At 39.4% G+C, this 18,060-nt stretch overlaps 1 protein-coding gene across 1 annotated transcript in view; it reads left to right on the forward strand.

Moving 5' to 3' along the window:
• Positions 1-18,060, forward strand: part of FKBP5 (FKBP prolyl isomerase 5) — a 60,529-nt gene that overhangs the window by 37,270 nt on the left and 5,199 nt on the right. The window contains exons 5-10 of the mRNA XM_042463529.1: positions 2,085-2,199; positions 12,599-12,755; positions 13,403-13,493; positions 14,438-14,521; positions 14,989-15,174; positions 17,810-18,049. Of these exons, the coding sequence (XP_042319463.1) occupies positions 2,085-2,199; positions 12,599-12,755; positions 13,403-13,493; positions 14,438-14,521; positions 14,989-15,174; positions 17,810-18,049 (873 nt within the window). The remainder of the gene's footprint in view (positions 1-2,084; positions 2,200-12,598; positions 12,756-13,402; positions 13,494-14,437; positions 14,522-14,988; positions 15,175-17,809; positions 18,050-18,060) is intronic.

The raw sequence follows: 18,060 nt of genomic DNA on the forward strand, positions 1-18,060 counted from the left end.
GTATGGAAATGACTGAGGCTGACAGATTGCTAACCTGTTCAGAGCTTTTCTGTGTGTACAGCAATCAAAACACACACCTGCCTGTCTCAGTTGTGAAGCCATAAATGTTAAACTCTGATCTTCATGATTTTATGTTGGGGAGGCAACGGATGGCTGGATGTATACTTCACTTGAGAGGCTCAGAACTGATATTTCTCTCTTCTTCTTCCTTCAACACTGTTCCATGCTTTACAATATATTTTTTTGCTCCCTCATTTGTTAGAGAGGGAAAACATTTTTAAAAAATTGATAGAAAAGGGAAAGAACAAAAATGAAAACTTTGAGTTTTGATTTTTAAGCTCACTTAGGGAACTCTCATGACTATAGGCGTTACTTCCACCCTGGCAATAAACATATTTATTTGTGAATAAGCACAGTTTTTATTGCAGAAATAGATAAAATATGTATATTTAATTTTAAACAAGTAAAATGAGTATGTACCTTGCCTGTCACCCTGATTAAATTTTTTCATTTTTGATTTTGTTTTGAAAATAAAAAGAAAAGGTGCAGCAGTGAGCAGCATCAGCTTTGATGGTCCCCAACATGCCTATATAAGTCCAAGTGCCAATGTTAGGCCTGTTTGCAATGGCCCCATCACCTGCTACCCAACGATTGGTCTTTGTAGTATTGTAGAGGACCAGCTCAAGTTCCACTACTGCCTGTCCTCTCCATTTTTTTCTCTATCAGTAGTGCAATCAGGTTATTTTGGGGTGCTTCCACATAGAGGGCTCATAGGGCTAGCTCTAAAAAGAGATTCTGAAGCTATTGCATCTTTTCCTTCCTAATTCATGCTTTTGGGAAAGAAAACAAATGGGAGAAGTGGTGGGAAAACTGAGAGGGTTAGAGGACTTCCTGTAACAAATGATGAATGAAGCAGAATGATTGCATGATTAAAGCCTAGTTTTGAAGCTCCCTTAGACTTTGAGGTTAATGGTATTTTTAGAAACTAATGGATAAGTCTGACAATTGTAATATTAGCCTTGTTTAGGTGCTGTATCTCTAAGGCTGCATCTCTACTGCAGAAATAATCCAGTTTGACACCACTTTAACTGCCATTGCTCAATGCTGTAGAATTCTGTGAACTGTACTTTTGTGAGATATTCTTCTCTGTCAGAGACCTCTGGTGTGACAACAAACTACAATCCCCAGAATTGCATAGCATTGAGCCATGGCTGTTAAAGTAATGTCAAATTGGATTGTTTCAGCAGTGTGGATACAGCCTTTGTAAAATAATTGGGTTTTGTCATTTGCTTTGCACATATTGGCAAGAGAGAGGGGAAATGTCAGAAGTGAATTGAACTGCTAGTTGGCAACGGTCATGGCATGTGGCTGATTCTCTTAACCATAGCATGAGCCTTTTAATCAAGATGTGCTGCCTCTTTTGAAACGAGTGTCACTGAAGGGCACAGTGATTTGCTCCTTGCTCTGCTAACCTGTACAACCCTTATTTACTACAAAGTCATGGAAACATGTGCAAAGCAAATAGCAAAAACCCATCTTGGCATTTTGGATACAATGGAGTACGCAAACTGCACCCAGGCTCTGGGAAAACATGGTTTCTCGATTACATTTCTATGCCTTGTTTTTTCTTTCTCTAGTGAACTCAATTACAGCTAAAGAAAGAAAGGAAAGAAAGGAATTATGGTATATCATACTGTAGAACTTCACAGAATTACTGCTTTCTTGTTGCTTGGTTGTATTTCTCTTAGACCAGGGACATTTTGACTCCATTATTGATTTTAATAAGCTGTTGTGTAGGGATGACTCCCATGAGCCCTCTGTTCACTTTAAATTGTTCATGATATTGTGTCTGAATTATTCACTTTGAGGAGATGCCACAGTTGGACTGAATAATTCATACAACCCTTTTGTCATGAACATGGGAAAAGCAACTGATTAGAAGAATGGCCATGTGGATCAGTCAGCCCTAAGATCTCATTCTTCCTTCTCTTGTCCTTTTGTTCAAAATATGAGTACTGTATTACATTGTTCCAATTTAGGTAACATCATTGCTTTGAAGTTTGGTCTTTTTTCCCCTTCTTCAGATTGAGCTGCTTGATTTCAAAGGGGAAGATTTATTTGAGAATGGAGGAATTATCCGCAGAATCAAACAGAAAGGTGAAGGATACTCCAACCCTAATGAAGGAGCAGCTGTACAAAGTAAGTGTGATATGAATGTAGAACCATAGCTCAGTAGCTGATTGCTGAGGGGTGGGGTTGGAGCAATTGAATTCTGTGGAATATTGCTGTCTCTGTTACCAGCTTTTAGTTGCCATCTTTCTTTTATACTGTTAGGAGTAACAAAAACACAATGTGTCTCCATGAGCCCTGGCTTCGGAGTTGGAGGGGGCTTTGGGGTCAGTTTAACTAGATTGAACTGTGTTGCAATCAGAGATGTTTTATCTCTATGTAGGGGTGTGTGTATTTTGCTATGCTGTATGTTTTCTGAAAATGTGGTGATTTCAGATGCTTTAGCCACACTGTTGCTATTAACAAAAAGAATTCCATAGAAATGACTTTAGATCCTGTCTCCAATACAGGGAGAGGCAGGATATAAATAAATACTTTTATTATTATTATAATTGTCCCATATATATCTTAATCTCTTGTTAGTATGCTAATCTATAATACTACAGTGGAGACATGCCTTTGTGGCATTTTATCTCACCAGTAAAGTGCACAAAGGTGATAATTCTTTATTATACTTGTACAATTATTGCATAAATATTGTATTAATTCTATTAATGTCAGTCCACAAGCAAAATATGGAGATCATAATACAGACCACCTCATGCCCCTGTTTATAGTATGTAGTAACATTGGATGGACTATATTTCAGGTATATGGAAGTTCCTCACCGTCCTCTCCCACATACTCATTTGCAATATATGTGTGTTATATGGATATTTCTAACATGGGATATTTGCCCTAATCTGTTGCGGGGGTGGGGGAAATAAGTGTTGGTACTATGTTATTCACAGGAAACATTGGCAGGAAGAGTAACTTTCTAGACTATTAAAAACTCATGACAGTTCACATTTTCCTTATTAGAAGACCTGCATTTGAAACACTATGAACTTCTAGTTTTGCTTCTGCTGGACAGAAGGGGGGGCAGGGTGTATAACTACTGCCAAATCACAGCTATGATAGTGCTGATTTTTCCATTGTCTTTTATGAGAAGCTTTCACTTCTGTCCTTGTAACAAGACAATCCATGGCATCAAAAGTAATCAGGAAGTCCAGTCTGCAGACACAGTGTTTGCCAGTCTAATACTTTGTCTGTGTTTTTATAAGCTTTCCCTCTGAGATGGATTGAGAGGTTATGTGGGAGAGCTAACTGCAGTCTTGCAAAATGGATGGATTTTTCCCTTTTGGCAGATCAACTAGTGCCATAGTTACATGTGTCATCCAAAACAGTAAAACTCTGCAGTTAAAGCCACTATTCTTTGTAAAACATATTAGCTGCCCTGGCAAACTCCTACTTCTAAACCTATCTTTTCATTACTACTACTACTATTAATAATATAATTTTAGGGCTGCAGTTCAACCTTAACTGGCCAAAATGGCCAAGAGCTAGCAGAGCTTACAGTAGAAGACAGTAGAAGTCAAAACCCATCCCAGCCTGTTGTATTAGAAATTCCTTAGGACTACTTTTACTCTGGGTTAACTTTGGGCTGTTCCAGTCTATCCAATAGTTGTGGCAAACTCTTTCAAGATTTTATGCATTGTAACACCTTCTAATAGTTTCCACTCCAACATCTATGAGACTAATTAAAATAAAGAAGTTGGCAGCATGAACTTTCAGAAACTTCAGTGTACATCTTAGAGGCATATCCTCTATATGCATCTGAGGAAGTAGACTGAAGTCTACGAAAACTCATGCTGCCAACTTCTTTATTTCAGTTAGTTTCAAAGGTGCTACAAGATCTCTTTACATACTGATTCTGTAGACTAACACGGCTATATCTTTGCACTCCAACATCTAGTTATGCCCTAAATATATCAACTTTTGGCCCTTGTTTATTATTGGTGGTAGTAGGTTTTAGCATGATGATTATATGATGTGTCTCAGTTTTTTCTACCCAAAAGAAACAGAGCTAGATATTCTTCCCCCTATGTACCTTACTTATCATTGATTACTTCTATTCCTTAAATGACAGAGGTTTACAAGAAAGAGTTGCTAAAATCACTGGGTTTACTCCATTGTAAAAATACGTCTGCAAGAGAAGTACACTATAAGGTAGCTGGATGAAATTGTCTGATAAAGACTTTTTCAAGCAACCTAAGGTTTCAAAGTGTTTTTCTTCCTCTTGGTAGGCAGATGCCAGTTTACAACACCCATATGAGAAAAACAAACCAACAAAACATCCCTTAGTAAGCTGTAGCCAGCCTTTTTACAAACAGGCTGATTTTTATAAGTTAATAAAAGTATTATGGGTTAATATGAAACAATAGCTGATCTAGAAATGAACAATCTATCTGCTGGTTGAAGAATAAATATTTTCCACATCTTTACTTACTTCACATTGAGTTAAATGAGACTTCAATGAATTGGAATGGAGATAAAGAACTTTAATGTGGTGTTCCTTTGGGATCCCTGTTGGGGCCAAAGGTTAGCAGCTTGGGTGATGTAGCAAACAGCCCCATTCCCACTGGGCGATAAAGCGACAAATCTTGCTGCAAGTCAGACTCGGAGTGAGTTCCCGAGTCGTATTCGGATCACATCCATCGTTCCCATTACAAAAGGGAGCAAACAGATTTGGTTTTTCTTGACCCATGTTCTCGTACCCATTGATATTTTTCTGTTGTATTTTGACGTGGACTTTTTTGTTCCCCATTCCCATTGCCTGTCTGGAACTGGTTTCTCCTTTTTTTAAGCTGTCAATCAAGCGCTTAGGTGATTAGACGTCACAGTGACGTCAGTTGCTTCAATGCATTTTGACTCGGGCTACTTTTTTTCCCCGTTCCCATTTGCATCTTTCAAACCTGTTTTTCTGGGTTGTTTGTGTGTGTATGTGTATGTGTGGGGAGGTGTCAATGAATCGCTGAAGCGCCTGAGCGCTTGGATGGCTAGGAGTCATTGTGATTGGTAGAGGGGAAGAAGAGGAGGAGGAGGAGGAAAAAGAAGAAGAAGGGCGGAAGAAGAGGAGTCTGTCTTGGTGGTTAGAGAATTTGAGGAGACAGACTGGCCATGCAAACCCACTGGGAGACCTTGGGCAAGAAACACTCTCTCAGCCTCTCAAAAGAAAGTAAAGGCAACACCCCCCTCCTGAAGAAACTATGCCAAGGAAACTCTGCAGGTTTGCCATAAGTCAGAAAGGAGTTGAAGGCACGCAACAACAACAACAACAACAACAACAACAGAAGATGAAGAGGAGGAATGGGAGGAAGAAGAAGAGGAGGAGGAAGAGGGAAGGAAGAGGAGGAGGAGGAGGAGGAGAAATTGGAAGGGCCCAGCCGGCCAGCAACAAACCCAACTCCCAGGAGGGGCAGGGAAGCATGGGCGCACCAGAGAGAGAGAGGCTGAATCCACACTCTTGGCACCTCTTTCACTTTTTTCTGGCTCTAGGCTATGGAATTCTGAGAGTTGGAGTGGAAGAGGAGGAGGAGGAAGAAGAAGGGAGGAAGAAGAGGAGGAGGAGGAAGAATAAGAGGGGATCCAGTTCACATCCAAAGGTCTTCCTGTGCGTGTGTGTGCGTGTGCGTGTGTGCGTGCGCGCACCTAGTTCCACAAAAAACTCCAATTCTCAGAAGGGGCAGGCAGGGGAACATGCAGATGCGTGCACACCAGAGAGAGAAAGAGACAGACTGAGGCTGTATCTACACTGGAGAAATCACCTGGTTTGGCACTGCTTTTAAGCATCCTGGGTCAAGGCTATGGCATTCTGGGAGCTGGAGTTTGTTGTGGGCACAACTCCCAGAATTCCATAGCCTAAAGCCAGGAAAGAGTGAAAGTGGTGCCAAACCAGGTGATTTCTCCAGTGTAGAAGTCTCTCTGTCTCCCTCGCTTTGGGGCCCTGTTGCCCCAGCCTAACTATAGGCCTGCTGGAGCGCTGAGGCGCTTAGGCACTCAGCAAAAACAAGAAAAGGAAAAAGAAGAAATAATAGTTATAAAAAGGGAGTGAAGTGGGTCTTCTCACACATCGATCTATGTGGAGCGGGGGGTGGTTGGCAGGGGGGGCGTCATGCGCTTACTGTGTTTGGAGGCCAATGGAGCAATTCGCAATGATCGAACACCCGACAGAGTGCCTAGGCGATTGAAAGCCTAATTTTTTAAAAAAAAAATTAATTTGTCTACACACGCGATCGCCTTGCCCTGCTTCCCACTCCACTAGGGGAAAGGCTACACGAATGGGGGAAAATGGTGCCGTGAATGCAGGAAAGAGGACAAAGCTGGTGACACCCCCAGCACAGCCCCTTGAACATTGCTCCTCCCCTCCTAAAATACCAATTCGGACACTCATCATTCCCATTAGTTTGCCCCGGATCTGACCCAGCAGCTGCAAAAAAAAACCTCTGGAAAAGTGCAGTCAGGATAACCTGTGTTATCCACCACTGATTCAGGTTTTCGCTGGAGAAATCGATCAAAGTAGTATCGAACGCGAATTCAAATGGGAACGATTTTCCTTAAACAAGGATCGAATGTGAGTTCAAATGGGAATGATGTCCCTATAATCCAATTCTTGATTCACTTTATAGCCCAGTGGGAATGGGGCCTAAGTGGAGCTCTCCTCTCTTTCTGCCATTGCCTTTCCCTTACCATCCTCTTTCTTGATGAGGGAGGGACAGATTACTCTTACTAGAGATCTGAACTACTAGAGATCTGATTGCTCACAATGGGTTTTGGCAATTAGCTAGAGGACCACATTCAATGTGCCCCCACCCCCACCCCGGCTACATGTAGTTCATCCTTGGATTAGGATTTCTTCTCCATTATGGGTTTAATTTCTGAGTTGCACTGAAAAATTATTAGCAAGTTGTGCATTTTCTGATGCTTCAAAGTACTTTATGGATTATTGTTTTGTTAGTAAATTTTATAAGGTACCAGAAATCAGAAGTGGATGGCAGGAGGATAAATTACTCTGAAAAAAACCTAACATGGATACAACCATTATCCTCTGTTCTGGGAAATGAAAGTTTTTTGAATTGAGAACCCTGTTTCACATTCTTTGTCAGAAACAATGAAGTAGAAATGCATGGATGATTTAACATGAACAGAGCAAGGTGTTTTTTTAAAAAAAAATCAGAGGATTAGTTATGACTGTATTTTGAAGGCAAGCAAATAGTAAAATCACAGCAGCAATGAATTAACAGATAGTGTTTCTACTACGTTCTAGTAAAACCCAATATTAACTTGGGAGCTAATAAAAAAAGATTCACAAGAGCACTGCTATAATTAGAATGGGAGAAAATATGTGTGTACCAGAAGTAAAGTCTCTGCACTGTATTTTTGTAGACAGTGTTATTAGGTTGACTGATAGGGCATAATTCACATCTCTACTTCCTAAAACACAAGGCATTTGAATATTTGCATTCCATGTTGTGTTACAGCCTCTCTGCCATTTTAATCAGAGTACAAATTGCTGTCAGTGCTCAGAGTTCATGTGCCAGCCACATTCAGAACACAGTGTTCTGAGCAAAACAAAATCGCTCTAGGCACTGAGAGAACAATAAATCAGCTCAGCAGCTGAAGTGATGTTCCCTAGTCTGGCTGGGGTTTCTTATTCTGTAATCCAAGTGTAATTTTATCCAAATGATCTCTTTTAGATAGCAGTTAAGTAAACTTTGATAATCAGGTTGTGGGTTTTTCTTCTCCAGTTACATTTACAATCCATGTGGAATCATTCCTTCTAATAAGCTCCAGTCATCAAATGCTTATCATTTTAAAAGTAGACTAGGGCCACCCCCCAAGAAAGGAATGACTTCTACATAGTTAAGTGATTCCCAAGCCCTAGGCAATTACTGAAGCTGATAAATTACAGGATTTTGACATACACACTCAGTGTCCTGAGGTGGACATTTCAGAAACGAACATATAGAGATAAGAAAATATTGCAGTAACTTATTCTGTTGTCCAGAGAAGAAACTCCTGTATTTTCCTGCTGTTTTGTGTGTGTGTGTGTGTGTGTGTTGAGGAGACAATGTACTGGATAATCATAGTTACACGGTATACTTTTATTTGTTCATTACATTGTACAGGTACTCTGACACCTATCTGACAGCAATAAAGAACATTAAAAGGGGAGAAGAGTAACCCTGTACTTGCATGACACTAAAGAAATGATATGTAGAGAGATCTTGTAGCCCTTTGAGATTAATAGGGCCTCAACAGATGAGCCTAAAGGGGTGGCATCATGACGCCCCTTTGTGCGCTGGATCGGGGTTGCAGCAACTGCATTTTCAGATTTTACTGCCTGTCACTGTCATCATCTTTTACCCTCTCTTCCCATAATAACTGGTGTCCTGGAGGAAGCTTTCAATTTATTAATGCATGCTTAGAGATGTGTGCTGTCCCTATACAGTGGTGCCTCGGGTTACGAAAATAATTCGTTCCGCGGCCGCTTTCGTAACCCGAAAAGCCTTCGTAAGCCGAATTGCCATAGGCGCTAATGGGGAAAAGCCGCGATTCCGTGTAAAATAGCGCCGAAAAGCACCAAAAGTTTTTTCGTAACCCGAAAAAACATTCGTAACCCGAAACAATAATTCCCTATGGGATTTTTTCGTATCCCGAAAATTTCGTAACCTGGGTATTTCGTATCCCGAGGTACCACTGTACAAGGTATTAGAGAAAGGAAAGGCCACTGAATCCCTCAAGCTTCTTCCCTGGTCCACAAAGTCCTCCTCCTCAGGCCGACTAAGGTCGGATTTGTGTGTGTGTGTGTGTTTTTTTTTTTTTACTAAAGTTATAATATCCAACTTCAACCAACAAAGAAGAATACACCTGGCAGATTTATAACCTTGATGGAAGAAATTCTGAAAGGGAAAACCACATGTGGGTTGTTACTTCCTCAACCCTGTGAAGATCCTGTGCTGTAGATGATGATGAAACAGATAGCAAGACGGCAGTATCCCTGAATTGTATATAAAATTAGTACAGTACTCTAGGCAGGATGTGCAACCCTGGCATGTCTGGAGGCCAGGTTGAAATCATGTTGTGAGCTGCACCACAAAAATCCAGTAACACCAACCAGAGGTTGCGAGAAGCCACTTCTGGATTGCCGAAATCATATTGCTGCAGAAAGAGGAGAGTTTTGTATCCTGGGAATACAAATCTCCAAAACAAGCTGCATTTCCCCCATGTGTCATGTTGGAGGGGGAGAATGCTATCGTGCTTCCAAAATTCAACAGTGGGGGTGGTTCTGTAGTTGAAAAAATGGCTGGGGTGAGTGTGGACCATGTGTTGCCAGACCTTGTTGTATCCTAAGACAACTACTGTCTAAAAAAAAAAAAAACCCAGACCACATAACAGAGAGTCAGTCTCAAACAAAGAAATTTAAAGGGAGACGCAAGCATGAAACCACTGAATTACAGCTTATCAAGGAGTTCGATTTATCATCCATAGCCTAATCAAGATAATGTTTTTTTTATCCCTCTACATGTATTTGTTAGCTTACCAAAACCAGGATGTTTGTACTTTGCATATTATCAACAATGCAATCATTTGAAAGGTTTTGCATTTTGGTCCTCCTGGCTGAATAAGGCATTGTTACTTCACCATGGCTTAGATTCCCTCCCCCCCTTCCTGCGCAGTTTGGTGGCTGAGGCTTCCTTCCGGTGGAAAAACAGGCGCTGACAGGCCGCCATTTGGGGTTGGTCTGTACCGCGCTGTTATTTTGCCATGTATTCTGGGGATTAATTTTAAGTTGTATTGATTTACTATGTTAATTATTATGTAGTTTTTATTGCTATTGTTATTTGTTTGCATTCTTCTTGCTATTTATTACTGTGAACTGCTGTGTTATTTTTCATTTTATTGTTATTGCTATGTATTTTTCTTACTGTTGTAACCCTCCCAGATTATTCATGATTGGGCGGGCTATAAATTAATTATTATTATATTATGCTATTACTAGAAGACTGAATCTGGATTGTTCAATAAACCATGGTTTAAACAAATCTTAGCTTAGCATTATGTGCAAACATATTATATATTGAGACTAAACACTGTGAGACTGATCCAAAACACACTGCAGAAATAATCCAGTTTGAAACTCCTTTAACTGCCCTGGCTCCATGCTTGGGAATCCTGTGAATTGTAGTTTATTATGGCACCAGAGGTCTCTGACAGAGAAGGCTAAATGTCCCACAAAACTACAGTTCCCAGAATTCCCTAGCACTGAGCTGGGGCAGTTAAAGCTGGATTATTTCTGCAGTGTGTTTTGGACCTTAGAAACAATGTTCAGGAAATATAGTTTTACTGGCACCTTCCCTCATTCAACAATCAGAAGTAGGGTCCCTGTTGCAATTTCTTCTTGTGCAGGAAATCACTGGTGGTATGTGTGTGGAAACATCAGTTTCTTGCCTCCTAATTAATGGAAGAACAGACCTCCATTGCACTCTGTGGCTGCTACCCAGTAAAGCAGGACTGGGGAACTTTTATGATGCCTATTTATTCTGTACACTTTTGCTACATTTGTGAATCTGTAGGGATCATGGATAAAAATCAGTTACAGATGCATAAATTTAGCTTCTTCATTTGTGGTAGAATTCAAAGATATAGCATCTGAGGAAGTAGACTGAAGTCTATGAAAGCTCATGCTGTCAAGTTCTTTCTTACAGTTAGAATCAAAGGTGCTACAAGACTTATTCATTTGTAACTGCGATCATGAATTCCAACCTACCATATATCTTTTAACAAATTGTAGAGGATTAGCTGTGTTAATTGGTTGCTATAAGAACTGCACTCTTGTACTACCTTGAAGGCTAGGAAATTTGTTTTAGTATACATTTTTCTGCTTTGGAGTCTTTGTGATGTTAGATGCATGAAGTGCTACCCTAAGTTGAAAAATATATTGGCAAATCGCAATCTCTTGTTGTCATTTTGTTGCATTTCACTTTCCTCTGAGCTCTATTTTTATATACTTGCTGGTTTAGGGTAATACCTTGTACATTAGAGGAACTGTACCCCACAAAGATATATGCTATAATAAATGTGATGGTCTTTAAAGGTACCAAAAATTGTTTGCTCTGTATTTTTCAGGTCAGGTTTAAATTTGAGATTTATGTATGTGGTGCTTTATTCTAACAGTGTTTTCTCACCAAGCATCATGTTGTCTGCCTTCCTAGAAATCTCTTGGAAGTGCTAATTGGCTCTCAGATAAGGTACAGGCTCCCCGCTTACCTTTGTCTGAATGTGGAAGTGGCTTTTCTAAAGGTAAAAGAGAGCTTTCTTCACTTCCACTTGTGTTGGCAGGATGCAGCTCCTAATGGATTAGGACAAGGCAATATGCCACTCCCACTGCCTACTCTTGCCTTAAGGAAAAACACCCATAGCTATTGTTGCATGTTACTAACCGATGCTGTTGTACCAAAAATGTGAGCACTTTGCAATAATCAATGTTAAATTTACAAGTCAGCATGTGAAGACACAATGTCCAGAGCAGAGCAGTTTAGAAGAAAGAGTGTGACTAACAGTTGTGGTCTGTCTTGTCCTTGATCCACAAACACATTATTAACTGTTATAGGGAACATATTGCTTGTATACAGCACTTGTTCTTGCACGTGTTTTTGTCTCTCTTTCTTTCTATGAGGTGCTGTCTTAATAGACAGATACTCAATGAGAATCCTCATGTAGCTTTGCTAATTTGAATAAGATTCTTCTTGTTTGAGAATACAGTGCTACTGCAACCTTATTATTTGTATTCCCACCACAGTGTGGCAATACCAGAAACTGTTGAGATTTTAAAACTGAAAGTTTTAATTTACAGTAGTTATACTGATTCAAGTACTGACTTGTTGTGTAGCAGTTATAGTAGCATGCACTGCCCTTTCCTCAAAACATTCCTCCAACTGCATATTCTTTCCTAAGCCCTCTGTGTCTACACACAAGGAATCAGAGAGAATCTTTATCCCTGACACTCCCTACAGGTTCCCTACTATTTTATGCTAGGGCAGGATGCCAGTGGCTCTTGCAGCACTGGATCCCAGTTTTTGTTCATACCCATTAGCAATAGACTCACTTCTGCATCAGGACTTCTGCCCATTATTAACAGCTGTGGTATCCATGTAGTGGCTCATAGAACTGGGCCACAATGTGATTAGTATGATTTCTCGGGGTCTCTAAATATGTATTTCTAGGCTTGGTATCAGTGAATTCAAGGCCTTTTGTTACTAGTTCATTCATGCATTCTTAAATGATGGTGACTGCATTTTAGAAATTGAGAGTGTTAAAAGGAGTGTGACTTTGGGATTTATTCTGACAGCCATCATGCTTATCAGCCTTTATGGGATACAAGCACTAACAAAAATACATTTTGGTCATATTACTCATTAATTCTTTTCAAAGTGTTCTGAGTAGATGGCGTTTTGCAGTCTATGATTTTTCCCCCTCTCCCATGTAGTCCATCTGAAGGGATTCTGTGATGGCAGAATGTTTGATTGCAGAGACGTGTCTTTCACTGTTGGAGAAGGAGAAGACCATGACATTCCCATTGGAATTGACAAAGCTCTGGAGAAGATGCAGAGGGGAGAACACTGCATTTTGCATATTGGAGCTCAGTAAGAAACTTGAGAGTCTATTGCATCCCTTCTCTCTTTATGTACATTATACAAATCCTATAATACTCAACTCTAAGCAAATATGTATTTACATAACCATTTTGTTGCAGTTTCCTTGTTTCAGTTGAAACCATTAATATCTGTCGAAGTCAACTGTGCATATGAACTGTGTTTATATTATTTTCTGCCTTCATACAACTCTTTCAAAAACTACACTTTTTGGTTGTCATGTATTAGGCCGTTCTTGTGCCATAAACATTTTTTTAAAAGGCATGTTTAAAGAGTGAAGACAGAAATAGTGTTTACTGTGATTGTCAGAGATTCCAAGAAGCATGTGAAATGACATTAATGGAAAATAAAATGCATGATCCATTCAAGAGACATTAATAGAATACACAGTGTATAATCGTATTCAATAGAAATCACAGGAATCAAAAAGAAGACTGTAGTATAGTATGTAAAAGCTGTGTTGTGACACATGAGTTACTTAGCCACTTGTTTCCTTGGCAACATCTGTTTAATCTCCAGGGCCTGATGTGTAGCTAGTCACTGTTATCTCCATGTGAGCATAAATATGCAGAATACTGAATAAAATGCCTGAGCTTATGCCATTTCTGTTAACTTTTTGTTTCTCTGCTTTGTTTTAGATATGGGTTTGGTGAAATAGGGAAGCTTGCATTTGGCATAGGGCCTAATGCTGACCTTGTCTATGAAGTTATACTGAAGAGTTTTGAAAAGGTGAGAATGGAATGTCTTTAAACAGTAAACAGACACATACAGATTTGGCATTTACCCATAGTAATTCTTCTGCAATGGAAACATTTAGGATGTCCTGTTTCTCCCGTCATCCCTCCAGTATGTTTGTGACAAAGCTTGGTAAAGCAGATACGTCAACTAAGATCACACAGTGTTCTTGTGTGTTAGTTTGTTTTATTGTTTTGGGTGGGGTCCAGGACTTGTTCTGGGCTTGTTTCTTTTGTGTGTGTTTTTTCTTGGGCTGCAGACAAAAAAATCCATGTCCTGCCAAACAGTACTGAAAGGAGGGCAGGGCAGAATTGCTGAACAGGCTGTGCCCTCTTTGGGGTGTTGAAGAATGTGCCCATCTCTGTACAGTACAGTACAGTGAAGGAACAAGATGTACATAAGGTAGAGCTGTGCTGCTAAGTCTATAATGGGAAATGTTTTCGGGAAGGAAACTTTGGTGATTGGTTTCTTCCCCACCCTTTCTACCCCCAGAGAGATTTGTAGAGGCTTCCTTTCATCACTTTCTCACCCTAATGTGCTTCTTGAGGACTGTATTTTCAATAAGGTTTTAAGTGGAGCTGAGACCAGATTGGGAGGTGGGGAATTCTAAAATTTAATTTCAGTGCTGTGGACCTTTGGTTACTCCATATCTTTTTCTTGTTCAATTTCTAACGCCAGATGTAGCTTAACAGGGTGCATTTTACGTAAAATAATGTTCTCCGTTGTTTGCTGCCCACTTTTCATGTTGCTACAGTGAAAAAAGGCAGTGCTCCCTGATAACAGAAACGATACGTTCAAATAATGTCAATATTGAAAACAAGATTCTATGAGGCAGATTGTGTGTAGGGGTACGAACAGTTGCCAGAAAGGCTGCTCTGATTCACTGGTATTCATCTGCTTACCATTATCAAACAATTGCTATAAATGTTTGTTTATAGGCCAAAGAATCCTGGGAGATGGACACCAAAGAGAAACTTGAACAGGCTGCCATTGTCAAAGAGAAAGGGACTGTTTATTTCAAGGTCAGTGGCAACATATTTATCAATGACAAAAGTCAAGAAATGACATTGAGAATGCACTATGCTTCTCAAGCAACCCTAATCCTTCCCCTTTTTTGGTTTACTTTCCCATTTAACTTGGCTTTTTAATACATGAAGCTGCCTGTAAACTGGAATAAGGTTAAGATAGAGATGGCATGAGATTTGTAGCTGGTTTAAAGGTTTTCTGGAAGTGTTTTTTCTCCAGACAGGTAGTGATCTTGACAGAATTTCCACAACATTTGGACACTTGTCTTTGTGATACTTCGGTTTTTTTCACGTCCTTACTCCCACACTTATAACCCCCATTCATCTTATATTCTTGCCCTTTTAAAATTCTTCCATTTCCTCATTCTTCTAAATCTGTTAGCTTTCCAATCATAACTCACGTTCCAGAAGTAAATGTGTTTGCAGAATGCCATTCACATGGCATTTCTTTCCTCTGTTCTTAGGAGGGCAAGTACCTGCAGGCAGTGATTCAATACGGGAAGATTGTGTCCTGGTTAGAAATGGAATATGGCTTATCAGAAAGGGAATCTAAAGCTTCAGAATCCTTGTTGCTGGCAGCTTTTCTCAACCTTGCCATGTGCTACTTGAAGCTGCGGGAGTATGTGAAAGCAATTGAGTACTGCAATAAGGTAAAACCACATTTGTCTGTATAGAACCGAGAAGGTCATTGATGTTGCATGGTTATCATGTCATGTCCCATTTACCTCTCTTTCAGCCAAACTGTTGACTCCAATTTTCTTACATACCAGAAACAGGTACCAAAAGACTGCAGTTAAACACTCAAAAAAGGAGTAAAGTACTGTCTAATAGATTTAGAAATAAATCATTTCCTAACACTCAGGTGCAGATGGATTGTTGCTATAATTACCTTCAGAACATGAACATTTCTGTGTCATCTTGGCAACTAAAGATGAGTTTACATATATAATTGCTTGAGCTCAACAAATCCATTAGATGTCTTCATTGCAGTTTAGCTCATGTACTCTTTAACTAAGAGGAATGAAAACGAGTATCAGAATTACTCATTAAAGATCCTGACTCCTGCACCACATGACACATTTATTCATACAAACATTACAAGAGTAGAGTTGCTCTTTCCAGAATATCCCACTCAGCTATAGAAAGTATGGCTACATACACAGTAGAAAACTGATATGAAAAGAACACTAGGATAGCCCCAAATGATTGCACAGCGTATGGTGCTCTTGGAAGTCCAAGGGAGTCATCATGCTTTCCTGTTTTTTAAAAACTTGCACACAATATAGAATCTGTACAAATATATTGTTTGCATCCATTTGTATGACAACATTCTCTTGCTGTAAGAGCTTTCATAGTAATGCCATTGGAATTATATGGCATGCATATATTGTTACTTAATATCTTGCAAAAACATTTTGTAAGGGGCTATGATGTGGAAGTATTCTTTTTTAACAAAAGATATGTAATAGCTATGGCTTCCATGTTTTTGTTTTTTAGTATGTTGTTACAGTTGGAGTTTTATGTGGATTGCTCACTGTTTTCCATCAGTTAATCATGCATAGCTGTATTATTATACAGTGGACCACAATCTGGGCTTCACAAGAAGTATTCAGAATGTGGTTACTGATATTTGTTCAACATTCAGGTCTTTGAATTTTGTACAGCCAGAACAAAGTGTTAAAACTGCAACAGAACATTTACATTAGTGAGATAAATATGCAAGACTAAAGCATGTGCTTATGAATAAAACTATAAATATCTGGGGTTTATGACTCATCATCAAAACATTGCCCATAGGTTTTCTTCTAGGCCTCTCTTTGGAAGCTTTAAGCATAATATCAGTTCGTATTTAGTCACTGTATCATATTACTTTTAACGGAATGTTCTGTTTATAGCTATAGATAGCTGGTCCTCTAGAATATATAAATTTCCAATTAGTTTTGGAGACAAAATACATTTTTGTAGACTAGTGTGCAGATTTGCACCTTCTTAGTACCAGAGTGTTTGAGATACATATTGAGATACATCCATTGTATCATATACATATATTAAAATACTCCTTGGATTACAGTGGGATCTGATAAAAACGTATCACTTCAAGTTTTTTAGTTATAATATTCTGATGCTTGTTACATTTTAAATGTTAGGATATACAGCAGACCTAAACTGTGGGTTTTAAATGTTACTTTGCCAATTTAAAACCAGCTGGGAACTAGAGTTTTGTTACTAGTGTTATTAAATATACAACATGTATAGGAATTTGGTGATGGATCTATTTTGTGTAGAGCCAAAGAACTCTGTATGCTAACACTCCTCCACTCTTACATATGCATACAGGATTGTGTTCTGCATTAGAGGATCTCTCACTCCTCTAGGGAATGTATTTTACTCCAATGAATTAAGGATAGTATATATGATTCTCCCACACACACAAACACACGCTTATTCCTCACAACAATCCTACAAGTAGATTAATCTGAGAAAGAGCCCAGGGTCTAAGTCTCAGTCCAACCATATTGCCTTTCCAAAAATAAACATTTTAGATATGATGAAGGGCTGTAGGTGGGATATACACACACCGCCTAGCCACACAGGATGTGCACAGGAGTCCTTGCCACTCATGCCCAGTAATCCTTAGAAACAACCTACTGTTGCAAGGATTATCATTAAAAGTATAGGCCTTTTGATGCTTACATTTTTAATGGGATGGGATGTGGAGAGAGCTCTTCCTCTACATCTGTGTGCTGTCTTCACTGGTCCTGAGTGACACATTGGTTTTAAAGCTACCTTTCTTCTTGCTGTGCATTTGACTGAACTAGATTTGAGAACTATAGGTCTGAAAAGTTTTTGACTCATTATTATATAAATCAGTGGTGGACAGCTTGTCAGCAAAGCCCCAGGCAGCAGAGCCAGTGGTAGGAAGTTACTGGAATTGAAGTCTGACAATATCTGGAGGGCATGCATTGCCCAGTTTCAGCCTCTTTAAATGAAAGGTTATCTGTAGAATCTACATAAAATTCTATACTATGCCCTCTACAGGGCAAACCTGTTTATATCTATATAATCAAATCTTTTCCCCCCCTCATGGTTATTATTCTATGGCTTCTATCCTTAACTAAAACAAAACAAAATAGTGATACACAGACCTTCTGTGTGAAGTATTCCCCTTGATAAATGTTCTTTCTGACCACATTTCCTTTATGATTCAAGTTTTCCCCATTTTTGTGTTCTCCCAGTTTATGGAGTCATTTGAGTTGTGTTAATTGTAGGAATGTATGTTTTCAGGCATTAGCGCTGGACCAGGACAACGAAAAGGGTTTGTACAGAAGAGGAGAAGCACGGCTACTCATGAATGAATTTGAGCTGGCAAAATGTGACTTTCAGAGAGTGCTAGAAGTGAATCCAGAAAACAAGGCAGCCAAGTCACAAATCACAGTGTGTCAGAAGAAAACAAAGGAACACAATGAGCGTGACCGAAAGATATATGCAAACATGTTCAAGAAGTTTGCAGAGAGAGATGCTAAGGTTTGCACCAT

The sequence above is a fragment of the Sceloporus undulatus genome, chromosome 4 (genome assembly GCF_019175285.1).
Source record: "Sceloporus undulatus isolate JIND9_A2432 ecotype Alabama chromosome 4, SceUnd_v1.1, whole genome shotgun sequence".
NCBI lineage: Eukaryota > Metazoa > Chordata > Lepidosauria > Squamata > Phrynosomatidae > Sceloporus > Sceloporus undulatus.